This window comes from Chrysemys picta, chromosome 22 (assembly GCF_011386835.1).
Source record: "Chrysemys picta bellii isolate R12L10 chromosome 22, ASM1138683v2, whole genome shotgun sequence".
In the NCBI taxonomy this organism is placed as follows: domain Eukaryota; kingdom Metazoa; phylum Chordata; order Testudines; family Emydidae; genus Chrysemys; species Chrysemys picta.
This window is the reverse complement of record NC_088812.1, coordinates 13,327,827-13,348,113: the sequence shown is the minus strand read 5'-3', so window position 1 is coordinate 13,348,113 and position 20,287 is coordinate 13,327,827. Positions and strand designations below refer to the sequence as shown.

Below are 20,287 nucleotides of genomic sequence, written 5' to 3'. Positions count from 1 at the left end.
CCTGGTCCCGATGGATTGTGCCCTCCAGCTGCTGGTGACCTGGGCATGACCCGGCCCTGTTCACAAGCCAAGTCATTTCTCTACCTCTCGGACCATCTGGCTTTCTTCTGCCTCTTTTCCACTTGCTGGCTATTAAAGATCCGCTCCCGCACCTCGTTGTAACGTCGCTGACGCTGCGCCGCGGAGAACAGCGCCTGGGAACAAGGAGCCTGGGTGGGCAGGCGGGCGGCTGCGGGCCCTAGATCTTTGCTCACTTACGTGGCTCACTTACGTGGCTCTAAAGCGGGAGCGAGGCCGGACGGTCGTGCAGGTGAGAGGAAGCCACGCAAGGAGCAGAGTGTTTGTGAGAGAGAAGGGGCTGGGTCGCTGGGCTGATCGCAGCAGAGAGGAGAGATGGGACGGAGGTTGAGCCATGCCCTGGGATTTGGGAGATCTGAGTTTGATTCTGACTCCTTGGGCAAATCCCCTGATCTCTCTGGCTCTCAGCTCCCTGCGGAGAAAGTGGAGCTGCTGATCCTTCCTTGAGGGCAGGGAGACTGCGTTAGTACAGCCCCCGGCGCGCCGGGGCCTGGCTCGCAATTCACACCTCCTAGGTGCTACCCTAATACTACCAGGAAAGGGGAGTTGCCGGCATCTGCCGCTGTGGCCTGACATCATCCAGCCGCAGAGGGTTTCGAAGCTCTCTCTTCTGGTTCAGTCCCCGGCTGGGGCATTTTCAGCGCTTCCAGGATTCTGCCCCGGGGGCCGGGGCTGAGCGGAGTGCGTGCGTGAAGCTGTCGATTCTGAAGGACTCCCATGGCGGGGCTCAGGGAGCTAATTGACCTAGTTCTTTCTGACGTGCTGCTTATTAGGAGTAATTGTCCGTGGCGGCCGCTCTGACACTCGCGGAGCCGGGAGCCGGGTGGAGGCTCTGGGAAGGGACCTGAGGCTTCCTGTTCAGACTCGTTTGTGTTACATTTCCACCCATCTGCCGCACAGGCCTTGGGTGTGAAACCTAACGAAGAGGGGAAGCGACGCGGGGCTCCTTAGGCTCCGCCTCTCCAAAGGAAGAGGGGGGATGGTGTGGATGCTCATTTGCATATTGCTACCCAGAATGCTCTCTTCCAGCCCGCAGGCACCTTGCAGTGGCGGTAGGTATTGGGTCCCGCTGTCCAGGCGTGCGCTGACGGCACCGGCGCTCTGGGAGCCAGCACAGGACGGAGCAGAGGATGTAAAATCTCTAGTTTTGTTGCAGCGGCAGAGAACACTGCAAGTGAAGGGCGTACCCAGGGGCATCCAAGGTGTCCGTGCTGCTAGCGCCTCCTACCCCGGAGCGACGCCACAGTGCAGTGATCTCGTGACCTTAACACAGGCCCCATAATGCACTATGGGCGGGGCTGAGCGCTGGGGATGGAAAGGCCTCACCGTGTGTGCATGCAGGGTTCCTGGCTGCCAAGCACCCTCTTCCGCCAGGACGGAGACCTCCCCCCCGGCCACGCTGCGTGGGTGGAGTCCGTGCCCACCCTCCCTGCGGCTCTCCTGTCCCGTTTTCCCTTCCTCGTCTTCGTTTTCTCCTTCCCCTCTTTGTGCTGTGCTCGTCAAAGTCAGCGAGAGACTTTCTGTCCCCACCTGTCACCGTCTGAACGTCGGGTGCTGACAACTTCTCTTGGCAGAGTGAGGGAGAACTCCCAGGTGGGCTTGCAAAGGTAGAGGCAATTACCTCGGTGCTGTGTGTAAGAGAGAGAACATGTGTGGCATTGACACTGGTATTTGTGTGTGTTTGTATTTTTCCATGCACACTGACGTGTGTGTGTTTGTGTGTGTGTGTGTGTGTGTGTGTGTGAGATGTGCCCACATGTGGACTGTGTGGAGGTGCCTATTCCCACGGTTAAGGCTGCCACATCTTTAAAATTCCCATGAAACCCAATCCCAAGCCTTCCTCTCCAGCCTTCCTCATCCTCCTCTCCTATAGCCGCTGCCCCTTCTCCGGGGAGCGGGCTGCCCGTCTCTGGTCTCCCCCCCGCTGCCCCAGCGCCCTCTGTCCCTCTAATGCCCCAGCAGCATTGCAAAAGGGCCTCCATCCTCTTCAGCTCCTTAATAACCCAGCTGACCAAGGGCTCCCCCAAGGGTCGTAATTCATGGCAGACGGTCCCCTTGCCCCCTTCCTGCACTGACAAGGGCCACGGTTCCCTTGGCAGCCAGCCGGCCATGCCCAGGCCCCTGCCGGCATCCGGCCAGGAGCTGAGCTCAACGGGGCACAGAGGGTGCCCCCACTCCCCTGGGGCAGAGCCCTCCTTCTCTAACAAAGCTCTCGGCAGTGTAACGACATTCCCCCCCACACACACACACACATCCCCCCCTCCCAGGCACAGCCGGCACCCTGCAGGGCCCCAGGGGCCTTCTCTCTTCCCCGTTTCGAACCCGGCTGCTGTTCCCCTGCAGGGAGAAGGCGCCCCGTGGGGCTGCCCTGCCACCGGAGAGCTGAATAATTCGCCGGCGCGGGTTCCGCTCAGCGGGACTCGTGTGCCGGATTCCCAAGGGCTTCCGAGTGTGTGATCCTCCAGGAGAGTGTCCGGCTCAGCTCCCCTTCCCCCACCCCCACAAATCACACACCGGGGGGGGGGGGCAGAGGGGGCACCTTTCGGTCAGTAGCTCCCTCTTCTGGTTGGCGTTTAGAGGCAGAACTCCTGGGTTCTCTTCCCAGCTCCAGCAGGACCTGGACCCAATTCGGTGCCTCGCCTTGTGCCTCAGTTTCCCTCTCTAGGGAGGAGAATGACGAACATCCTGGCCCTCTAGCTCAGGCAGCAGAGACTGGGGGAGCTGGGTGTAGAACCCGTAGCCAGCCCGACGCAGGGATCTCATTACAGCCCTGGAGAAGGGTAGGGCTCGCGGGGGCCACGGGCATAGTGGGTTAACGCAGGCAGAAATACGCAGCCTGGCCCAGACACCTCCAGGGTCAATAACACGCTGCAAAGGGCTGGGGGCGGCCGGCTCTGAGCACTAGCTGGATTGCAGGAACTCCCTGGGGGCCCTGCTCAATCGAGCTACCTGTTTATCCTCCGCGTGAGGCAGGGCAGCGGGAGTGTGCCCATCTTGCAGAGGGGGAAACTGAGGCACCGAGGGAGTGTGGAGGAGAGCTGGGCGTTGTCCCCCTGGTCTCTTGGGTTATTGCTGCGCGACAGTCCCCTCCTCGAGCCTGCAAAGCCATTCTGCCCTGGGGCCCGTTCCAAGGTACTTGGACATGCAGGCGCGGCTGGAAATCTGGGCCCCGTGGCCTCTCCCCAGCCTGCCATCCAGGAACCAGCCGGTACCTGCCTCTGCAGCAGCTAACCCCCCTGAGCCCTTGGAGCGAGGCTGGGGGAGGCGAGGGAGAGGGGGAAGACAAACAGAAGGTGAGTGGGGGGAGTAGGGGGGATGAAATTCCTCAGCATGGGGGTGGGCAGGGCAGTTACCTGATAACCCCCATGGAGCACCAAGTTAACCTCCTCGCTGGGCAGCGTAATGGGAGACCGGCCGAGCGCCAGCGGGAATGGGTCCAGGGGCTGGCACTAAGGGCGGGTGGAGGCAGGACGCCTGGGTTCTATTCTCGTCTACATCCTCCTCGTCCCCCTTCGCCCTCCTGCAGGGGCTGAGAACGCCTCCAGAATAGCCACTCGCCCAGCCCGGCGGTTAGTATTGTCTCCAGCAGCTGAGGAAACTGAGGCCCAGAGAGGGGGAGGGGAGGCGATTGAGATCCTCCCCCCCCCCCCCCCCACGGAGTCAGTGGTAGACCAGAGAGAAGGACCCATAAGTGCTAAGTCCCAGGCCTCCTTGCTCTAACCACTACACCCCACTGTCTGTATTTCCCCGTCTCCTTGCCGTTAAAGGCCTCGCTTCAATGCAGCCTCTTGACCTGCCCGGACAGAACAACTCCTGGGCCCTGGCTTGTGCCCCCGGCTCAATGCCTCTCAGCAGTGCCCAAGGGCTCTCCGAGCGGCAGCCTTGGCACCATTCATGCCCCAGCCAGCCGGCGTCGCCGTGCCAGGCTCCGCGAGACGGGCCACCGCAAATGAAAGCCATAAACAACAATGGGTGGGGAACCATAATGGCCGCGGTGCTCTCCGGAGCGGTCATTAGGGGAGGGGTGCGTGTGTGTTGGGGGGGAACGCTGATATTAATTAACTAGGCCTCCTCTGGCCGCGCTCGTCTTTAATTAACATCCTGCGGCTGCAGATGCTGCCCCGGCCGCGTGCCGAGCGCCAGCGCAGTGCGTGAGTCCCATTGTTCCCCTGGCCGCCGGCGTGTTCTCCGGCGGCTAACCCCGAGTCGAGGGCCTGCCGGAGCGTGCCCAAGGCAACGCCCAGGCGTGGGAGAAGCGGCGCGATCGTGGGGAGGAATAAACAAACGGGCCGGGAGGTGAAGGGGACACACCGGGCAGTGAGGCAGCCGGAGTTTGCCAGCTCCCCTGGCTGCCTCTCGAGTCCCGGGTAGGAGCTGCTCGCCGTTCCCCGGCCGCTCGTCCTGCTAGCCCGTCTCTGCCCCCGGTCCCGGTTTGAGTTCCTTTGCCCGTGGCTGCCTCAGGCTGCCCAGTGCAACTCCCCCAGGCTCGAAAGGCAGAGAACAGATTGTAAAGACCCCCGAAGGGGTAGTATGATTAAGCCAAAGGGCTCGAGTTTTTTAATCTCTCTCCCTAGCTAAAGCAGCGTCTCTCTCTCGGCCAGGGGCTTGTGACCCCGGGGAGGGGGCGAGAAAAGCAATTGGGAGAGGGAGGGGCAGGAGGCATTGAAAATGCGGCTTAAAATCCCGCTGCTCCCCTCCCCGGGCGCCCGGACCCTCTGGCGACCTCTCAAAACAAGATCAGCCTCCATGGGTCTTGCCAAGCCGAAAAGTCTGGTCTAAGGCCTGGCCCCGGGCCGCTACCGAGGTGTCTTGAGCATCAGGGTTGTGGCCTCAACCCCCCGGAGTCAGACCATTAAGAACGTCCCACATTTTGGCGGTGCGTCTCTGGACCCCGGGCGCTTCTGAGCCCCCCCACCCCGATTTCGCTCTTTCGCCGCCTGCTCCCACCTTTCCCGGCGCCTGGGAAGTCAACCTTGGCTCTTCCTCTGAGAAAGTCATGTCGGTGTTTGGAACTTCCAGCCGCTAAAGAGAAACTTACCGTGAGCTTCATCGCCACGGCACTTACGGTTGCTGGGTTACAAGGGCTGGGAGTTTTAATTGTCTCCGCTAGGAAAACAGGAATAAAAGACAAAACCCTCAATTCGGTGGAGACTCGGCTTTCGTTCCGTTCTGTTCGGATGGAAGTGGGGGCGCTGCATTCGGCTCCTGGGATCTGGGGGGCAGAGAGCAGCCCATAATATTCAAGGTCTGGGTTAGCTTTGTCCTGTTCACTAGGGAGATGGGGGCCGGGTCCATCTCTGGAAATCAGTGGATGGATTTGCAGGCAGGGTGGGGTGTAACAGCAAAGGGCATGGAGAAGGGAACGGGAGAAGAGCGCTCTTGGGAGTGCGGAAAATGGGGAGGGGAAAGCCCATTCTCGTTGTGTGCCTGTGCTTGGGGTGGCGTGAGCAGCTTCCCACACCGGGCTCTTGTGAAATACGCTGGTGCGACAGGCGTGACGCACTAGCGGGCGGTTGTAGCCGCCAACCGAAGACATAGGCAGTTAGATCCTGGAGAAATGCTGCGCGGTTAGTTGTGGTGCAGTTCTTTCCCGGAGCTGGCACGCAGCCGTAAAGTTTCATCCACGGCCCGCCTTGAGACTAACGAGCTTGGGGTTCAGGGCGGCGGCCTTGCGGGATAGCCCCATGCTTGCCAAAACATTGTTCTTGGCATGTGGACAATGCAGCTGTCCCCAAGGGTGCAGGTGGAGGCAACAGGAGACTCTCTCCTACCCAATTCCTGTCCTGACGGGAGGATCTCCCGCTTGGAACAGCTCCGGTTGCTGCTTTCCCATGTGCTTATCCAGCGCCGTCTTGGGGTTGAGATAAGAGAAGCCCTGGCTTGGCTTGTCCCAGAACAGGCCTTCCCCTTGGCGCTCCCTGAGAGGTGCCTCTACACCCAGGTGGATGCTCTGTTCATTCTCTCGCGGGCCTCCAGCCCCACCCGACTCCGCTCACAAGCTGCCGGGGCCCCTGCAGCCCCCGACAGACCGAGCGCCCGGGGCTGCGTCAGCGTCTGGAGGCTCCGTGGACCCACCTGGCAGAGGCTCGGGGTGCAGAGACTGGGGTGAGCAGCCCACGGGGTGGGGGCAGTTGGCGTCAAGACACCTTGAACACGGGGGCGAACTTGGGGGCTGCTCTGAGTTGCGACCTGGGCCCGCAGTGCACAGTGGCAGGGGCAGCCCTCGGCCCTGCCCCCCCGCCCCTCTTTGCCTCTGCTCTTGGCAGGGCTTGTTGGGGGGGGGATCAGCACCGAGCGGCACGCCGGGGGTGGGAGCAGAGACGCCGGCGGCTTCCCGTCGAGCAGCGCCCAGAGCCCAAAAGGGGGTGGATGGCCCACAGCCCCAGGGCCAGCGTTGCCCGTTCCCGGTGGGGGTCAGATATGAGGACTCCCCCCCCGCCCCGTGTCTGTGGAACGAACCAAGTCTCCCCCCCACCAGCAGTGGGGGACAAAAGGAGCGTTGACAGCCGCCCTTTCTCTCTCCTCCGGGGGGTCAGCCCCATCCGGGAAGGGCCCGGCTACTGCCTCAAACCCCACAGCATCTGCTCCCCTCGCGGCTACACCCGTGACCGGCCGGGGGCTGGAACCATTTGTATAGTGGGGGGGCCGGGGGCTGAGAGCCATTGAACCAAAGTGTAAACCCGGCAGGTAATGGACACCACATCAAAGGTGTGTGTGTGCGTGTGTGTGTGTGTGTGTGCGCGTGTGTGTGTGTGTGTGTGCGCGCGTGCAGTGGGGATCTGTGTGCAAGGGAGATGCTGGAGGGGTGTAACGTGGAGGGGGGGCCGCTGGCGCGTGTGCCAGTTGTGTTGGGGGGTGACTGGCGTGTGTGTAATGTGCGCGCGGATGACAGGGTGTGTAACGCGGGGGTGGGTGTAATGTGGGGGGGCCGACCTAGACCCCTCCCCCGCTGGGTCCCCCCATTGGTGGCTCTCCGTCTCCCTCCCCAGCCTAGCCCCAGCCCCTATTAAACCCAGCTGAGCCGGCAGCGCAGGACTGTTCATTACGGTGACTGGAGGCTGCTCAGCGTCTGAGAGCAGCCCGGGAACGCAGCCACCGCTCAGCGCTGCACGGAGGGACACCCCCCCGGCACCGGCTAGGAGCCTGGGCAGGTACGTGGCCGTCCCTGGGGCGTGGGCCGCGGGGTGGCTGGCGTTCCGGTGGCTTTGGGGTGGGATTGGCTGGCTTTTTGCTTTGTTTTTTTAATTTTAAGCCAAATCCAAGCTTGGGAAAAAAATGAGACGGAGAAAGTTGGCAAAGCTGCTGAGAATGGTCTGATCTGGGGAGCAAAAGAAACAAGGGGGGTTAGAAAAGGCTTCAAAATAGGGGCAAAGGTTAAAAGATCCGCTCGGCTTGGGGGGCGTTCTTGGTTCCTTCGGGGGATCTCAGCACCACCATTCAGCTGCTGTGAAAAGAGAAGGGGCTTTGCGGCTGTCGTGCGTGAGTGTGTGTTTGTGTTTGCACGCATGTGTGTCAGTGGAGCCGTGAGTTTGATCAGGTTTGTGAGTGTGTGTGAATGTGAGCGAGTGTGTTTGCATGCGTGTGTGTCAGTGGAGCTGTGAGTTTGATCAGGTTTGTGAGTGCGTGTGAATGTGAGCGAGTGTGTTTGCACGCATGTGCCTCAGTGGAGCCGGGAGTTTGATCGGGTTTGTGAGTGCATGTGAATGTGAGCAAGTGTGTTTGCACGTGTGTGCATCAGTGGATCCGGGTTTGTGAGTGCGTGTGACTGTGAGCGAGTGTGTTTGCACGTGTGTGCGTCAGTGGATCCGGGTTTGTGAGTGTGTATGAATGTGAGCGAGTGTGTTTGCACGTGTGTGCGTCAGTGGATCTGGGTTTGTGAGTGTGTATGAATGTGAGCAAGTGTGTTTGCACGTGTGTGCGTCAGTGGATCCGGGTTTGTGAGTGTGTATGAATGTGAGCGAATGTGTTTGCATGAGTGTGCGTCAGTGGAGCCGTGAGTTTGATCGGTTTGTGAGTGCATGTGAATGCAAAGTGTGTTTGCACGTGTGTGCGTCAGTGGATCCGGGTTTGTGAGTGCGTGTGAATGTGAGAGAGTGTGTTTGCACGTGTGTGCGTCAGTGGATCCGGGTTTGTGAGTGCGTGTGAATGTGATCAAGTGTGTTTGCACGTGTGTGCGTCAGTGGATCCGGGTTTGTGAGTGTGTGTGAATGTGAGCGAATGTGTTCTCATGCGTGTGCATCAGTGGATCCGGGTTTGTAAGTGTGTGTGACTGAGCGAGTATGTTTGCACATGTGTGAGTCAGTGGAGCCGAGAGTTTGATCGGGTTTGTGAGTGCGTGTGACTGTGAGCAAGTGTGTTTGCACGTGTGTGCGTCAGTGGATCTGGGTTTGTGAGTGCGTGTGAATGTGAGCGAGTGTGTTTGCACGCGTGTGAGTCAGTGGATCCGGGAGTTTGATCGGGTTTGTGAGTGTGTGTGACTGTGAGCAAGTGTGTTTGCATATGTGCGCGTCAGTGGATCCGGGTTTGTGAGTGTGTGTGAATGTGAGCGAATGTGTTCTCATGCGTGTGTGTCAGTGGATCCGGGTTTGTGAGTGTGTGTGACTGTGAGCAAGTGTGTTTGCACGTGTGTGCGTCAGTGGATCTGGGTTTGTGAGTGCGTGTGACTGTGAGCGGGCGGGAGAAGCACGACGCAGGCGATCGGATGGGTGGGCATTATCGTGCCAGGGCATATGTGTGTGACATCTCAGCGCTGTTTAATGATGTGTCTCCCCTCCCCAAATAAAGGCAAACTGCCCCCTTTTCCACACACCCCTTCCTGGCTGCTTTCCTCTCTGCCAACCTCCAGCAAACTTTGCAAAAGGCAGCGGGGCCCTGGAGAGGCTGGCAGGAGGTAAATGGGGGGCTGCCCGCCGGGCAGGCTGGCACCTTCCTGACTCTCTGGCTCCGAGTTTCTTGTGTAAGTGCGTCTCATTAGGGCCGAGAGATTTCCAAGGGTGAAGGTTTTCCCCCCCTTCCCGTGGTGGCTTTTGCTGGGTGACATGCAATGTGCACTTCAGCTAACAGACTTGATTAGCTGGCAGGGGGTGGGGGGCAGGGGGGAAATTCAGCTCCAGTGAGCTGATGAGCCCGGAGAATCGAGATCAATCCCAGCCGGGTGATGCCAACAGGCAAGCGGTGACTGGCATCTCATCAGCAAAACCAAATCCGATCTTGTACAAATCACATCAGCGGGAGAGGCATTTTCCCACTCTGAATTGCTGGCGGTAATTTTCTCCAGCGTCCACTGGTTTTCCCCCGCCTCGGTGCCAGGGCGGAGATTCCGCCGGGTTGAAAAGATAATTTCAAAAGAAATAAGAAAAGAAATAGGTCTGGGGTCACTGAGTGACTCTGATAGTCTCCTGCTTTTCCTCCAAATTCCCAGCACGTTCTGTTCCTTCCCTTTAATGACATTGGCTTTTTTCCCTTCCAAAGTTGGGACTTTATTTTTCAGGCTTGTCAGGCAAAAACGGCTTAAAATCCAACCCCGGATCTGTCCGAAATTCCGGGGAGGAGAGCCAGCCCTTGCCCCGGCCGGTGGGGATGGCGGACGGCTTGCACTGGGCGATCTGAATTCCTCCCCGAGTCAGAGTCCAGGAGCCAAGTGATGAACTGGGACAGGCTTGGGAATGGGGGTTATTTGATGATTTCCCTACCTGGGTGTGGAGCTGCCTTAAGCGTTAGGGCACTGGCTGTAGTGTGAGCCTCCCCGCACTAGTGAGAAGCACGCCTTGCACCAATCTTACTTATACCTACACGTTCTGCTTTAGCCCCTGTGTTTGCTCCCCCCCACTTCTCCTTCGTGCCCCCCCAACAAGCTGGTTTGCCTTCTAGGGCTTGATTATATAACACTCCCATTTGCAAGCGTTTCCACGACCAAGTGTGAGTAGAGGCTCTTCGCTCTTACGTTCCGCACCCGTGGAGCTCCAAGCACTGGGCCAAGGCAGGTGGGTAGCATGATCCCAATTGTACAGATGGAGAAACTGAGGCACAGAGCGGGGGCCGTGACTTGTCCCGAGGTCAGCCGGCAGCCCGGTGGCAGAGTGGGGACTAGAATGCAGTCCCGCCTCCTCGCTACTAATGAAGAACGAATCCAGCCTTGTTCTGGTCTGGAAACGCCTATATCTTTTATTGGACCGCAACCACCTTCTCTCTCTTGTTCCTTAGATTGGCCATCAGCCCCCGTCCCCGCCCTTGGGAGAGGAAAATGAAAAGTCCCCTGGTGCTGACGGTGCTGCTGTCCTTAGCGGCGGCCAAGCTGTGTCACACCTACTGCGAAGGGACCCCGGAGCAACAGACGGCCAGAGGGGTCCAGACGAAGGTAGAAAGGGAGGGAGCGGGGCTGGCTGGGGTGCAGAGAGATCTGAGTCCACGTGGCTGCCCCCGGGGGCAAAGGAACGTGAGACGTTTCGCTGACTCACCTCCCACCCTGACGCTGCGGGTCGGTGGCCTAAAGGGGGATACAATCTGGTTTTGTGCCTGGGTTTTTGGTTTTCCTGGACAACCGTGCGTGGTTTTTTTACATTAGAAATTCAGGCGGTCTCCCCCCGGGAAACTCTGTGGGGGACTAGCGATCTAGCCGGATGGGGAGCATTAGTTAATCATAAGCATTAATAAGTTAATCACTTCCTCTGCCCTGCGAGGGGAAGTGGGTTTGGGTTTCTTTTCATTTGAGATGTTTGAAGTTCTTTTGGTGGGATTTGTTTGCTGCCTTTTGCTCAGGCCTATTTAACTCCAATGCCTACGGCGTGTTTTGGAGAAAGGCGGTCGCTCTGCAAATTGGGGACAAAGCCAAACCCTTGACATTCCTGTCTGGGAAACACATCCCGGCCAAAATGTTCCCAAGTGATCCGGTCTCAGCTGGAGCCACACCCGAGTTATTGGGCTCAACCCAGGGGTAAATGGACTGAAATTCTCAGGCCTGTGCTGACCCTAAACTCCATGACAGTAACGACCCGCTGACTTCCGCCGGCCGGGGATCTGGCCCCAGCATGTTTCTGATGAGCTGCCCGGAAGCTCTTTGGGAAGAGTCCCCCCCGCCATTTAACCCAATGAGGTGCTGGCGGCAGGCGAACCCAACTCAGCTCCGGCAGCGAGGGAGGGCTGATCCCTGCCCGGGGAATGGCATTTAGGGAGAGAGCACCGGGCTGTTCTGCGGGTGACCTGGCTGGAGACAAAGCCGCTGCTCTCGGGAGGTAAGTCCCCGGCTGTGCCCCCTTGGCCGGTGCTGCCCATCCCAGCCGCGATCCCGCTCTCCTGTCCCGGCACAGCTCATCCGTGGTGGCTGAAGAGTCTTGTCCAGCCCCTGCTAAGGGGAGGGCTCTCACCTGCCCTGGCTGGAACAAACGTTAGTGAATGCCCCCTCCTAGGACGGCTGGGAAGGGTTTGCTCACTCACCGGGGATCCAGAAGCCAGCCCCTGCCCCGGTCCCTGGGCACAAGCTTAGGGCACAGACCTGGGCACGCCCGTTCCGAGTCCAGGAACCTGCTGTCCAGCTGCCCAGCCCCTCGGGGTGCAGCTACGACCCCTCAGACTCACCGGGATTTGAACTCACCCCACTCCCAGAGCTGCGCCCCGCAGGTGCTACACTACTAAATTACGGGGGGACTCTCTGGTGGGAGCACGCAGGAGATGTGAAGCAGTCTGCACGCGCACACACACAGAGCAGGGCCTGTCCCCTCCAGCAGGGGGCAGCAGGATGGACACACACACACACACACACACACACACACACACACGTATGCGCGCTCTTACCCATCCCTTGGGGGAGCGGCTGTGGTCTGGCAGGCAGGGGGCTTCTCCCCACCCCCCGACCTGCGTTCAGGCCCCGCCTTGTGCACCCCTCCCCGCCTCATTCCATCTCTGGTCTAGACACGCTGAGTCTGTGCTGGGCCAGTCTGCCTCAGTTTCCCTCAGTTCATGGCACTGGAATGCGTTGCCTAGGGAGGTGGTGGGATCTCCATCCTTAGAGGTATTTAAGGTCAGGCTTGACAAAGCCCTGGCTGGGATGATTTAGTTGGGGATTGGTCCTGCTTTGAGCAGGGGGTTGGACTAGATACCTCCTGAGGTCCCTTCCAATCCTAATCTTCTATGATTCTATGGCAGCCTGCTCCGTGCAGGGATCCCAATTCCTCTTTTCACCACCGCTCACGACAGCCGTGCAGCCTCCAGGCCCTTGTTAATGCTGAGTTTTAGCTCGACGTGGGAGCTGGCCTGGCCTAGTAGCTAGAGCGCTGGATGGCGACTCAGGAGACCTGGATTCTATTCCTGGCTCTACTGCTAGGTGACCGTCCCTGCTCTGGGCCTCAGTTTCCCCTTGGGGGTAATGCTACTGACCCTCCTTTGTAAAGTCCTGGGAGATCTGCTCATGGACAGAGTAGGCATTATTATTTGTTAACCTGTCCGCATTCCGGTAGCGCCTGGGAGCCCTGGTCACGGAGCGGGACCCCTGGCGCTAGGCGCTGTACAAACACAGGACAGGAAGACGGTCCGGGCCCCAGCGTGCTTCCACTCTAAGACGAGGGCCAGCAGGTGGCTACGGGCCGACGGGAGAGCCCGAGGGACCAGTGAGACAAAAACTGCCTTGCCTGGCGTTGCCTGGACACTGGGCTCTGACATCCCCAGAGGTGCCCAGCTCTGCCCAGGGCCCTGCTGCAGCTCTGTGCCAGCTGGCTCCCTGGGCGTGGGCTCCTCGTATGTCCCCCTAGCAGGGCAGCGGCTTTTCAGTGGCTTTTGGGGAGGGTCCTCCCTGACTCAGGAATCGAGCAAGACGGGGACCTGGATGGACAGACGGATGGATGTTCTGGGTTGCAGCCTTCCCTGGCAGGAAGGGAGGCTGGGAGAAGGGCCACCCCCCTCCTGGAACGCCCCCGGCACCCAGGCTAGAAGGGGATCAACCCCCCCCGGCAAATGTACCTGCCAGCTCACCCCCTGCACCTCCCCTGTGGCAGATCCTCCTAGTGGTGAGAGCCAACAGGCCGGAGGGGGGCCCAGTGCCACCCCTGCCCAGGGTGTGGAGCGGGACCTGCCCATCCCGTGCACCTGAAGACCCCTTCCCCATGGAGCTGGGAGCCTGCGTGCTCAGCCCCTCCCCCAAATATTCCCCCTGGGTGGGCCGGGGGCCTGTTGTCCCCTTCCCGGCCCAGGGAGAGAGGGGCCTGGCTGCGCTGAGGGGCCGAGCGAGCTGCACCAGGCCCCTGGGTTGGTTTTCTGTCACCGGCTTGGAGAGCTGCTGAGGCGAGAATCCGCACAACCCGCAGCCCCATGTCTCCAACCCAGTCGATTCCCGGCCCCAGCTCAGCACTTCTGGCTCCGCGAGCCGGCGGTGGAGACGGTACCGGCCGCGCCTGCTGGAAATGGCCTTGAGCCACCTCTGGGCGGGTCAGCGGTGGAACCCAGGGCTCCCCCGATTGCATCGAGCTTGGGAGCGGGCGACGGGAGCTGGTCTCTGGCCAGGCGGTTATCAGGTGTGTGACAGTACCCAGCGGGGCCCAGTTGAGATTGTCCCGGGCGCTGCCCAGCAAACTCCCCGACCAGGATTGGTGCCCCATTGTGCCAGGCGCTTATGACCCCCGCCCCCCGTGACTGGCACCAGTGCCCCTTTGCGCCAAGCACGGCACAGCCACAAGCCGTTTCACGGAGGGGCTACGGGACGCCAGTCCCATGGCAGTTCTGCCAGCGTGGGCCAGAGCCATGCTGGGGAGCTGGCCATGACGGGCCATATTCTCAGAGTCCCCCGGGGCTCGGGCGTTCCCACCGGGAGAGGCTGCAGCCAGCAACCCCCACAAAGCTTTTCGTCCAGCTCAGCCCGTCCGAGGGTCCTACCTCAAACCTCCAGCAAGGTCCAGACCCTAAGGGACTTAAACACCTGGCTCCCATTGGCTTCCAAGGGGACTTAGACACCTAACTCCCTTAGGCCGCATTCCCCACACACAAGTAGCACCTCAGGGTTGAGCGGGGTGAGGTGGAGCGTGAGCTGTGTCTCTGTCCGCGGCGATGGGGAGCCGATGGCACGTTGGGCGACCCGCTGTCCCAGTCTTAGGGGCTGTGTCTTGTATATGCAACTATAACTCGCCCTCCCCGTGGGGAAAAAAAAAGTGTCCTGATTTTTTGCACTTGCGATCTGGTCACCCTCGGTGCATGCAAATCCGTGGTGCGCAAAGGCGGGGGATTTGCTCCAGGCGGGGACCGGAGTACCTCCGCGCCTGGCTCTGCGGTATGCAAATTACTTCCCAACAGCCCCTCTTTGCCCCTCAACTGGAGCTTTGTGAAGCCCTTTGCTAAGACCCCCGGCCTCGGGCGGCTGCTTTCTGCAGGGCTGCGCCGGGCCATTTGCAAGCGATTCTCTCTGGGGCGGGCGCGTCAGGCCCATTTTCCTCATTTTGTCTGGGGTGGGTTTTTTTGTTTCTTTCTCTCCGTAAATTGCGCCTCTCCCCGAGCGAGCGGCGGCTGGAAGGAGACACAAGCGAGGGCTGGCGTGTCTGATGGGCTCGGCAATAAGCAATGTCTTTGAGCGCTAGATTGCTGCCACTTTGGGCAGAAAAGCATCTGGAAGGATGGAGCCGGATTCGGGGCGGGGGCGGGGGGGGAACTCATGCTGGGGGTGGGTTCGCTCCAGCGGGGCGTCGCTGAGGCTAGCCACTGTTGTAGCAAGAGGGGGGGCCTGCGGGTTGGGATTGGGGGGCCCTGGCAAAGCTGGGGGGGGGGGGAGAACTGGGATAGCATCTCCCGTCTCCCACTCACTAAAAGCACTTGGCCTCCTAAGGGTTAAAGGCTCCCCCACACAATTTGCAGGGGAGTGAGGATTTTGCTGGCAAATCGCCAGTTCCTCACGGGTACTTGATTCTCCTGCCAGCCGGGGGGGGAAGAGCCGGGGCCCCCGCTGAGCCCGCATCGAGCTGTGCGGTGTCTGTGTATGGCTCAGAGCCCTGCCCCCCGCCCCACATCCACCCCCACCCCGGCTCCATGAGCAGACTCCTCAGGGGAGCTGCTGGTTGATTTCCCCCGCCCCCCCAGGAGGAAATCCCGCGTCAGGGAGGCTTCTGTAGGGCTGGCAGGCCCCAGGAGTGCAGGGGTTAATGGCGGAGACACCCCCCCACCCTCGGGAGTCCAGCCGGTTAGGTCATCAATGAGATGAGTTAGGCGAGAGCTCAGCCTAGGGACTCGGCGGCAGGTGGACAGGGACGGTGGCCGGGGCTTAAGAAAATTCCAGGGCTGGGCTAGCCGGGGGCTGGCGGGTTTCACGCTGGCTTGTCACGGCGATCAGGCGTCTCCTGACAGGCCGGGGTCGGGACCGAGTGGGGTTTGATGCAAATGTGACGACATCCCCGTGGGGAGATCCTGCTCCCAGGGTGCCCACCCCCTCGGGCCCCTAATGGGGAGCCGGGAGGGGAGGATTAGGAGCCATCGAGTCACCTGGCCCCGCCCGCCTGGCCCCTCTGCGTTTGGGGCTCACGCCCGCCTCTCTCCCTGTCTTTCCCGCAGCCGAGCTCAGACCTCGACAAGCTGCCCACGGCCCTGCTCAGGAGACTCTACGACGGCCACCGGGTCTCCTACGAGGCGCTGCTGCAGCTGGCGGGCAAGGACGATGCCCGTGAGTGCCCGGCCCCATCCCCCGCCCTGAGAAAACTAACCCGGGGAGACTGGAAGGGGCCGGAGGGGGGAGCTGCTATCGGGCGGGGGATGGGGAGAGAGCAGCGAAAGCGGAGGGGGTGAGGTTGATTGCTGCCCCCACAGCACCACTGACCGTCGCCCGCTTCTCTCTTCCAGGTCCCAAGATGCCCGTCCCCTCTCAGAAACGTAAGTCCCGTTTTCCCCTCTTCCCTGACCCCGGCTTCTCTGCCCTGTCCATCTGGGGGACGCCGCGGCCTCTCCCCAGCCCCGCTCCACTCTGTGCTCCTGACCCACACAGCAATCAAGCCAGACGTCACTGTCACCAGCTGGAGTGTAGACGGGACCCGCCCTTGAAAGCCAGCCGAAGCCTCAGGCAGCCCAGGCTTCCCAGGGCCATGGTTCGGTCCCGTCTGCGCTTGGCCCCAGGCTGAGTCTTGGATCGGCCAGGGCCGGCCCTGCCCCAGAGCCCGTGTGCTCGGTTCCAGCTGTGCCCAGTCTGGGAGCCGGGCCCGAGGCGTCTCGGGGGGGGGCGGGTCTGGACCCAGAAGGCGCTTTGGCAAAGATGACCCAGATGAAAAGCCTCAGGTGGCGTCTCTTCCCTTCCCCGGCCTGCCAGGCTGACTCAGCTAGGGGCACCCGCTCCGCTGACCCCCTTGTCTTTCTGCAGGGGACATGCACGACTTCTTTGTCGGCCTCATGGGGAAAAGGACCCCAGAGCCCGGTAAGTGGGGCCCGTGTGAGGCCAACTTGGCGGGCAGAGGCGGGTGTTCTGCGACGAGGCGCCGGCCGGAAGCCCCAGGACGCCCGTTCCCACCACCGTCAAGTGTCCATGCACCCGCCCGCCCACTCAGGGGCGAGGCCTTGATGCCCCTAACGGAGATCCTGTGTCTATACTGCAGGACGGGCTGTCCCAGTCCAGCGCTTCCAGCTCTGGCCAGTGTCCCCCCACTCCGGTGACACAAGGGGGGTGGAACAGGTTGACCGTTCCAGGACGGGGGGCTTCCTGCAGGGGCTGAGCCATGGGCGGGGGCCGTCCCGGCTGGGCGAACGGGCCTGGGAAGGAACTGACTGCATCTCTGCCCTGCTGTTTAACCCTAGACGACCCCACAGACGGGAACAAGGAGACTTCCGCTGGCTTCGGCGACCTCAAATACCCCCCAAATGTAGAATGAGGTGAGGGCAGCGGGGGCCCGGTTCTGTTCGCTCCCCTTCCCGTGCGACGCACGCGGGCTCACGCCCACACGCCCAGCGAGGTGGAGAAAAGCAGCCCCACGTCTCGCTGCAGCTCGGGCCTCTGGCAGGGGGACATGGGAGCGTTTGACCCGAACCTCGGGGGCCGCTCGCGAATGGCGCTCGGCTGATAGGCCTTTTGCCACCCCGAGACTGCGAATCCTTCACCTCTTTCGGGTCCGAACATAGAGCTGCTGTGCTGGGCTGAGATGCAGGTGGCCAATGCCACCTGCTTCTGGGACACTAAGGGTGAGATCCTGGCACCACGGAGTAGCCATCCTGGCTCCAGTGTGTGTGTGTGTGTGGGGGCCCACTGGTGCCCAAGGTGTGGCCCCACCCCCTTTCCCCGAGGCCCCACCCCCGCGCTGCCCCCACTCCCTGAGCCCCACTCCTGCGCCACTTCTTCCTCCCCCCAAACCCCATCCCCTGCTCACTCCTTTCTGCTCCCGCCCCCCATCGCTGGTAAAAGGTGATGGGGCCATGGCCCCCCGGCGTCAGACTAGATGATCACAACGGTCCCTTCTGGCTTTGGAATCGACGAACGTTTTTCTGTTGAGTCCCGGGCTCGCGTTACGGGGACGGCTGAGAACGAGCCGTAGCTCGGGGTTACAACGGTCCCCTGTGTGGCGTGAGTCCAGAGGGCCTGCTCTGGGCTCCTGCACTTTCCCCATGTGGGCTTTTGTCTCTGGTCCTTTTACTGTTGTCCCCCAGTAGCAGCTGGAAGCCCCACCGGCCCCGCACGCACCAACCCACCCTCCTGCCAGTCCTGTCCTGGTGGGGAACGTTAAAGTGGCCCCTGATTTTTGACACTTCCGTTTTTGGGATACCACCTTGAAGCTTGGTATTTGGCTTCATACTACAGAGGGGCTGACCACCACCCTCCCCCTCACATCCCATGGTCTCAACTCAGCCCTTTGGGACATCAGGTCCTGCTAGCACCTCCTACTAAGGTGCTGTATTAGCCAGCCGTAGGGGAATGGGATCCGTCTCCACGCAAGACGTCCCGTCCACACACACCAGGCCGGGGAGTTTCACGACCGCGGGAGCGATTACCGCCGAGAATACGAGGTTTGCCAAACCACAGCCGCGTGAGCAAACCGTCCCGAAGGGTCACGCTTCTCCTCGTGCATTAGCCCTTAAATACCTATATGGGGTCTTTAATTACAGATCGAAAATCCCATTGATGGTCCCGCGCTCGCTATCACCCGCTCGTGCGCTGAGCAGAGCCCTGACCCTGTGCGTGTTAGCACACGGCAGGCTGGGTTACGGGACATAAATAGCTGTAATCCCCCTAACCGGGTGATTACACGGCACTTATTCTGCTATTATGAATTCATTAGCTGGTGATTTGCATCCCGGCGACGGCTGGGTAATGAGACCAGGAGCTGGCGGGCTTCGCTTCGTGCCGAGCCGAAGCCTTAACGATAATTGCGCTGTAATTTTAGGAAATGGAGGAAAAGAGCAAATTTGTGGAAGGCACTTTCCACGCATGCAGATGAGTCCAGTACCACGGCTACGCCCGCTGTCACCCATTGCCGGGTCTTCCACTGGGCTGTGTCTTCCCCTGTGTGCTTGGGGGCGGGGGGTTATTTGCATGTGTACAATTTGTGGGTGATTGCATGTTATTGAAAGGTGGTTCGTATGTACCAAGCTCACCGTTGCTGGGAAAGGAGTGGGAGCGCTGGCTTCCAGGGGTAGGGAAGGAGGCTAATGCATCTAATCGGCTTAGCCAGGCTTTTCCAGCTCTCCCAAGACTTATTCCAAGCTGTGCCACCCCAGGGTGGAAGGATCCAACGTGCCGTGGGTTTCCTCCTTCTTTCCTGCAGATGCCCACGCCGGGGACAAGCAAAGCGTCGGCAGCGCCTCGAGAAACGGAGACGAAGCCGCTCTCCAAAGCCCGCCGCGCTCTCAACTGAACCGGAACCCTCTCGCCATGTCGTGGAGAACTCTTCCCCCACCCGTGCTCTGTCTTGTCCCCGCTGCCCCATTCCGGCCCGTGCCTCGTCCTAACGCTAGTGCTCGCTGTTTGGAAATAGAGTAATGCCCCGGCCCCATGGTGCTTTCCCCTCCGCAGACACCCCGGGCAGCCAGCAGAACCCCCTTTGTGGCGTAGATTAAAAACAGCCTTGACTAGTCAATAACACCACGATTTTTACTTATGAGCTGCCCTGTCTCTCAGCTTCTTTGCCTGATGTTTCCTAGGACTCTGTTGTTTGCTGGAGCCCCAATCACGTGTCCAGGACGCCGCCGTGCTGGGCGCTGGACGGACACAGAAAGAAAAGCCAATCCCTGCCCCATGCTTCGGAACACACCTTTGCAGAGGGAAATGTTCTCCAGGTGGGAGCAGGGGTATTAAGGCTATAAAAGACCATCAATGCGGTTCAGGGTTCCTACGCCTTCCTCTCTAGTCTCTGGTGCTAGCCACTGTCAGAGACAGGATACTGGGTGAGATGGCCCACAGGTCTGACCCAGCCCAGCAATGCTGCTCGGCACAGAGAGGTCAGGTGATTTGCCCAAGGTCCAGTGAACCTCAAACCTGCCCTTTCTCCCTTCTCTCATGCCGTTAGTAACTAGGCATCTTCCTAGCTTCTTGTGATGTTGCCCATCAATGTGGTATCCCAGCCTCGGAGGGAACAACTAAAAAACGCCCACCTGGTTACTATAGAGAGCTGGGCAGCACGTTTGCAATTAAACCGTTGTTTTTTTCTTGTCAAAATCTGCTGTCGAAACCGTTTGGCGGAGACATCTCTATTTTGACGGGAAGGTGGTGACGGGTAGGGCGGACTCGCTGGTTACTTGCAGAGAGGGGCCCAGCTTCAAAACGTGACCTGGTCGATCCGAAAAGGGGCCTTTGGGGCCGGTTCCATTTTCAGAAAGCGTTTGGGGTTTGGAGCCAATGTGGAACCAACCCGATTTTGAAACCTCGAGAAAGTTGGTGTGAAACGGAATTGTCCTTCTCCACCCAGTTCTATTCCCACCCTTCCTCTGGCCAGATAGACGGTGTTTTCTTTCAGGAAGGATTGTCCATTAACTCTGGCCTCTGAGGCCATCAGGGACAGTAGGAGACAGCAGGAGCGTCCTCGTAAGACCTACAAGGTCTAGACAAGCTGAGTACAGCTCCTAACGTGCTGGCTGAGCCGCTGCGTGACGATTCAGTGACTTTTCTGGAACCGTGCGCCTGCAATTCTCCTTTGATCAGCAAGAGCTCCTACCGCAGGAGCTTGGTCGTTTGCCTGGCCTGGTACAGAGACAAGGTGGGGGAAGCAATATGGGACTAACCTCGAGCCACACAGAGCTCTTCTCCAGGGCTGGGAAAAGTCCTCAGAGTGTC

The 20,287-nt window shown here is 60.2% G+C and overlaps 1 protein-coding gene across 1 annotated transcript; it reads left to right on the top strand.

The window, feature by feature from the left end:
* The first annotated feature begins 7,100 nt into the window (after positions 1 to 7,100).
* Positions 7,101 to 19,094, top strand: TAC3 (tachykinin precursor 3). Its single transcript, XM_005282716.5, has 7 exons — positions 7,101 to 7,229; positions 10,282 to 10,435; positions 15,598 to 15,706; positions 15,883 to 15,912; positions 16,394 to 16,447; positions 16,825 to 16,899; positions 18,783 to 19,094. The coding sequence occupies exons 2-6, from the start codon at positions 10,322 to 10,324 to the stop codon at positions 16,896 to 16,898; spliced, it is 381 nt and encodes a 126-aa protein (XP_005282773.2). The 5' UTR covers positions 7,101 to 7,229; positions 10,282 to 10,321; the 3' UTR covers position 16,899; positions 18,783 to 19,094.
* Positions 19,095 to 20,287: the final 1,193 nt, after the last annotated feature.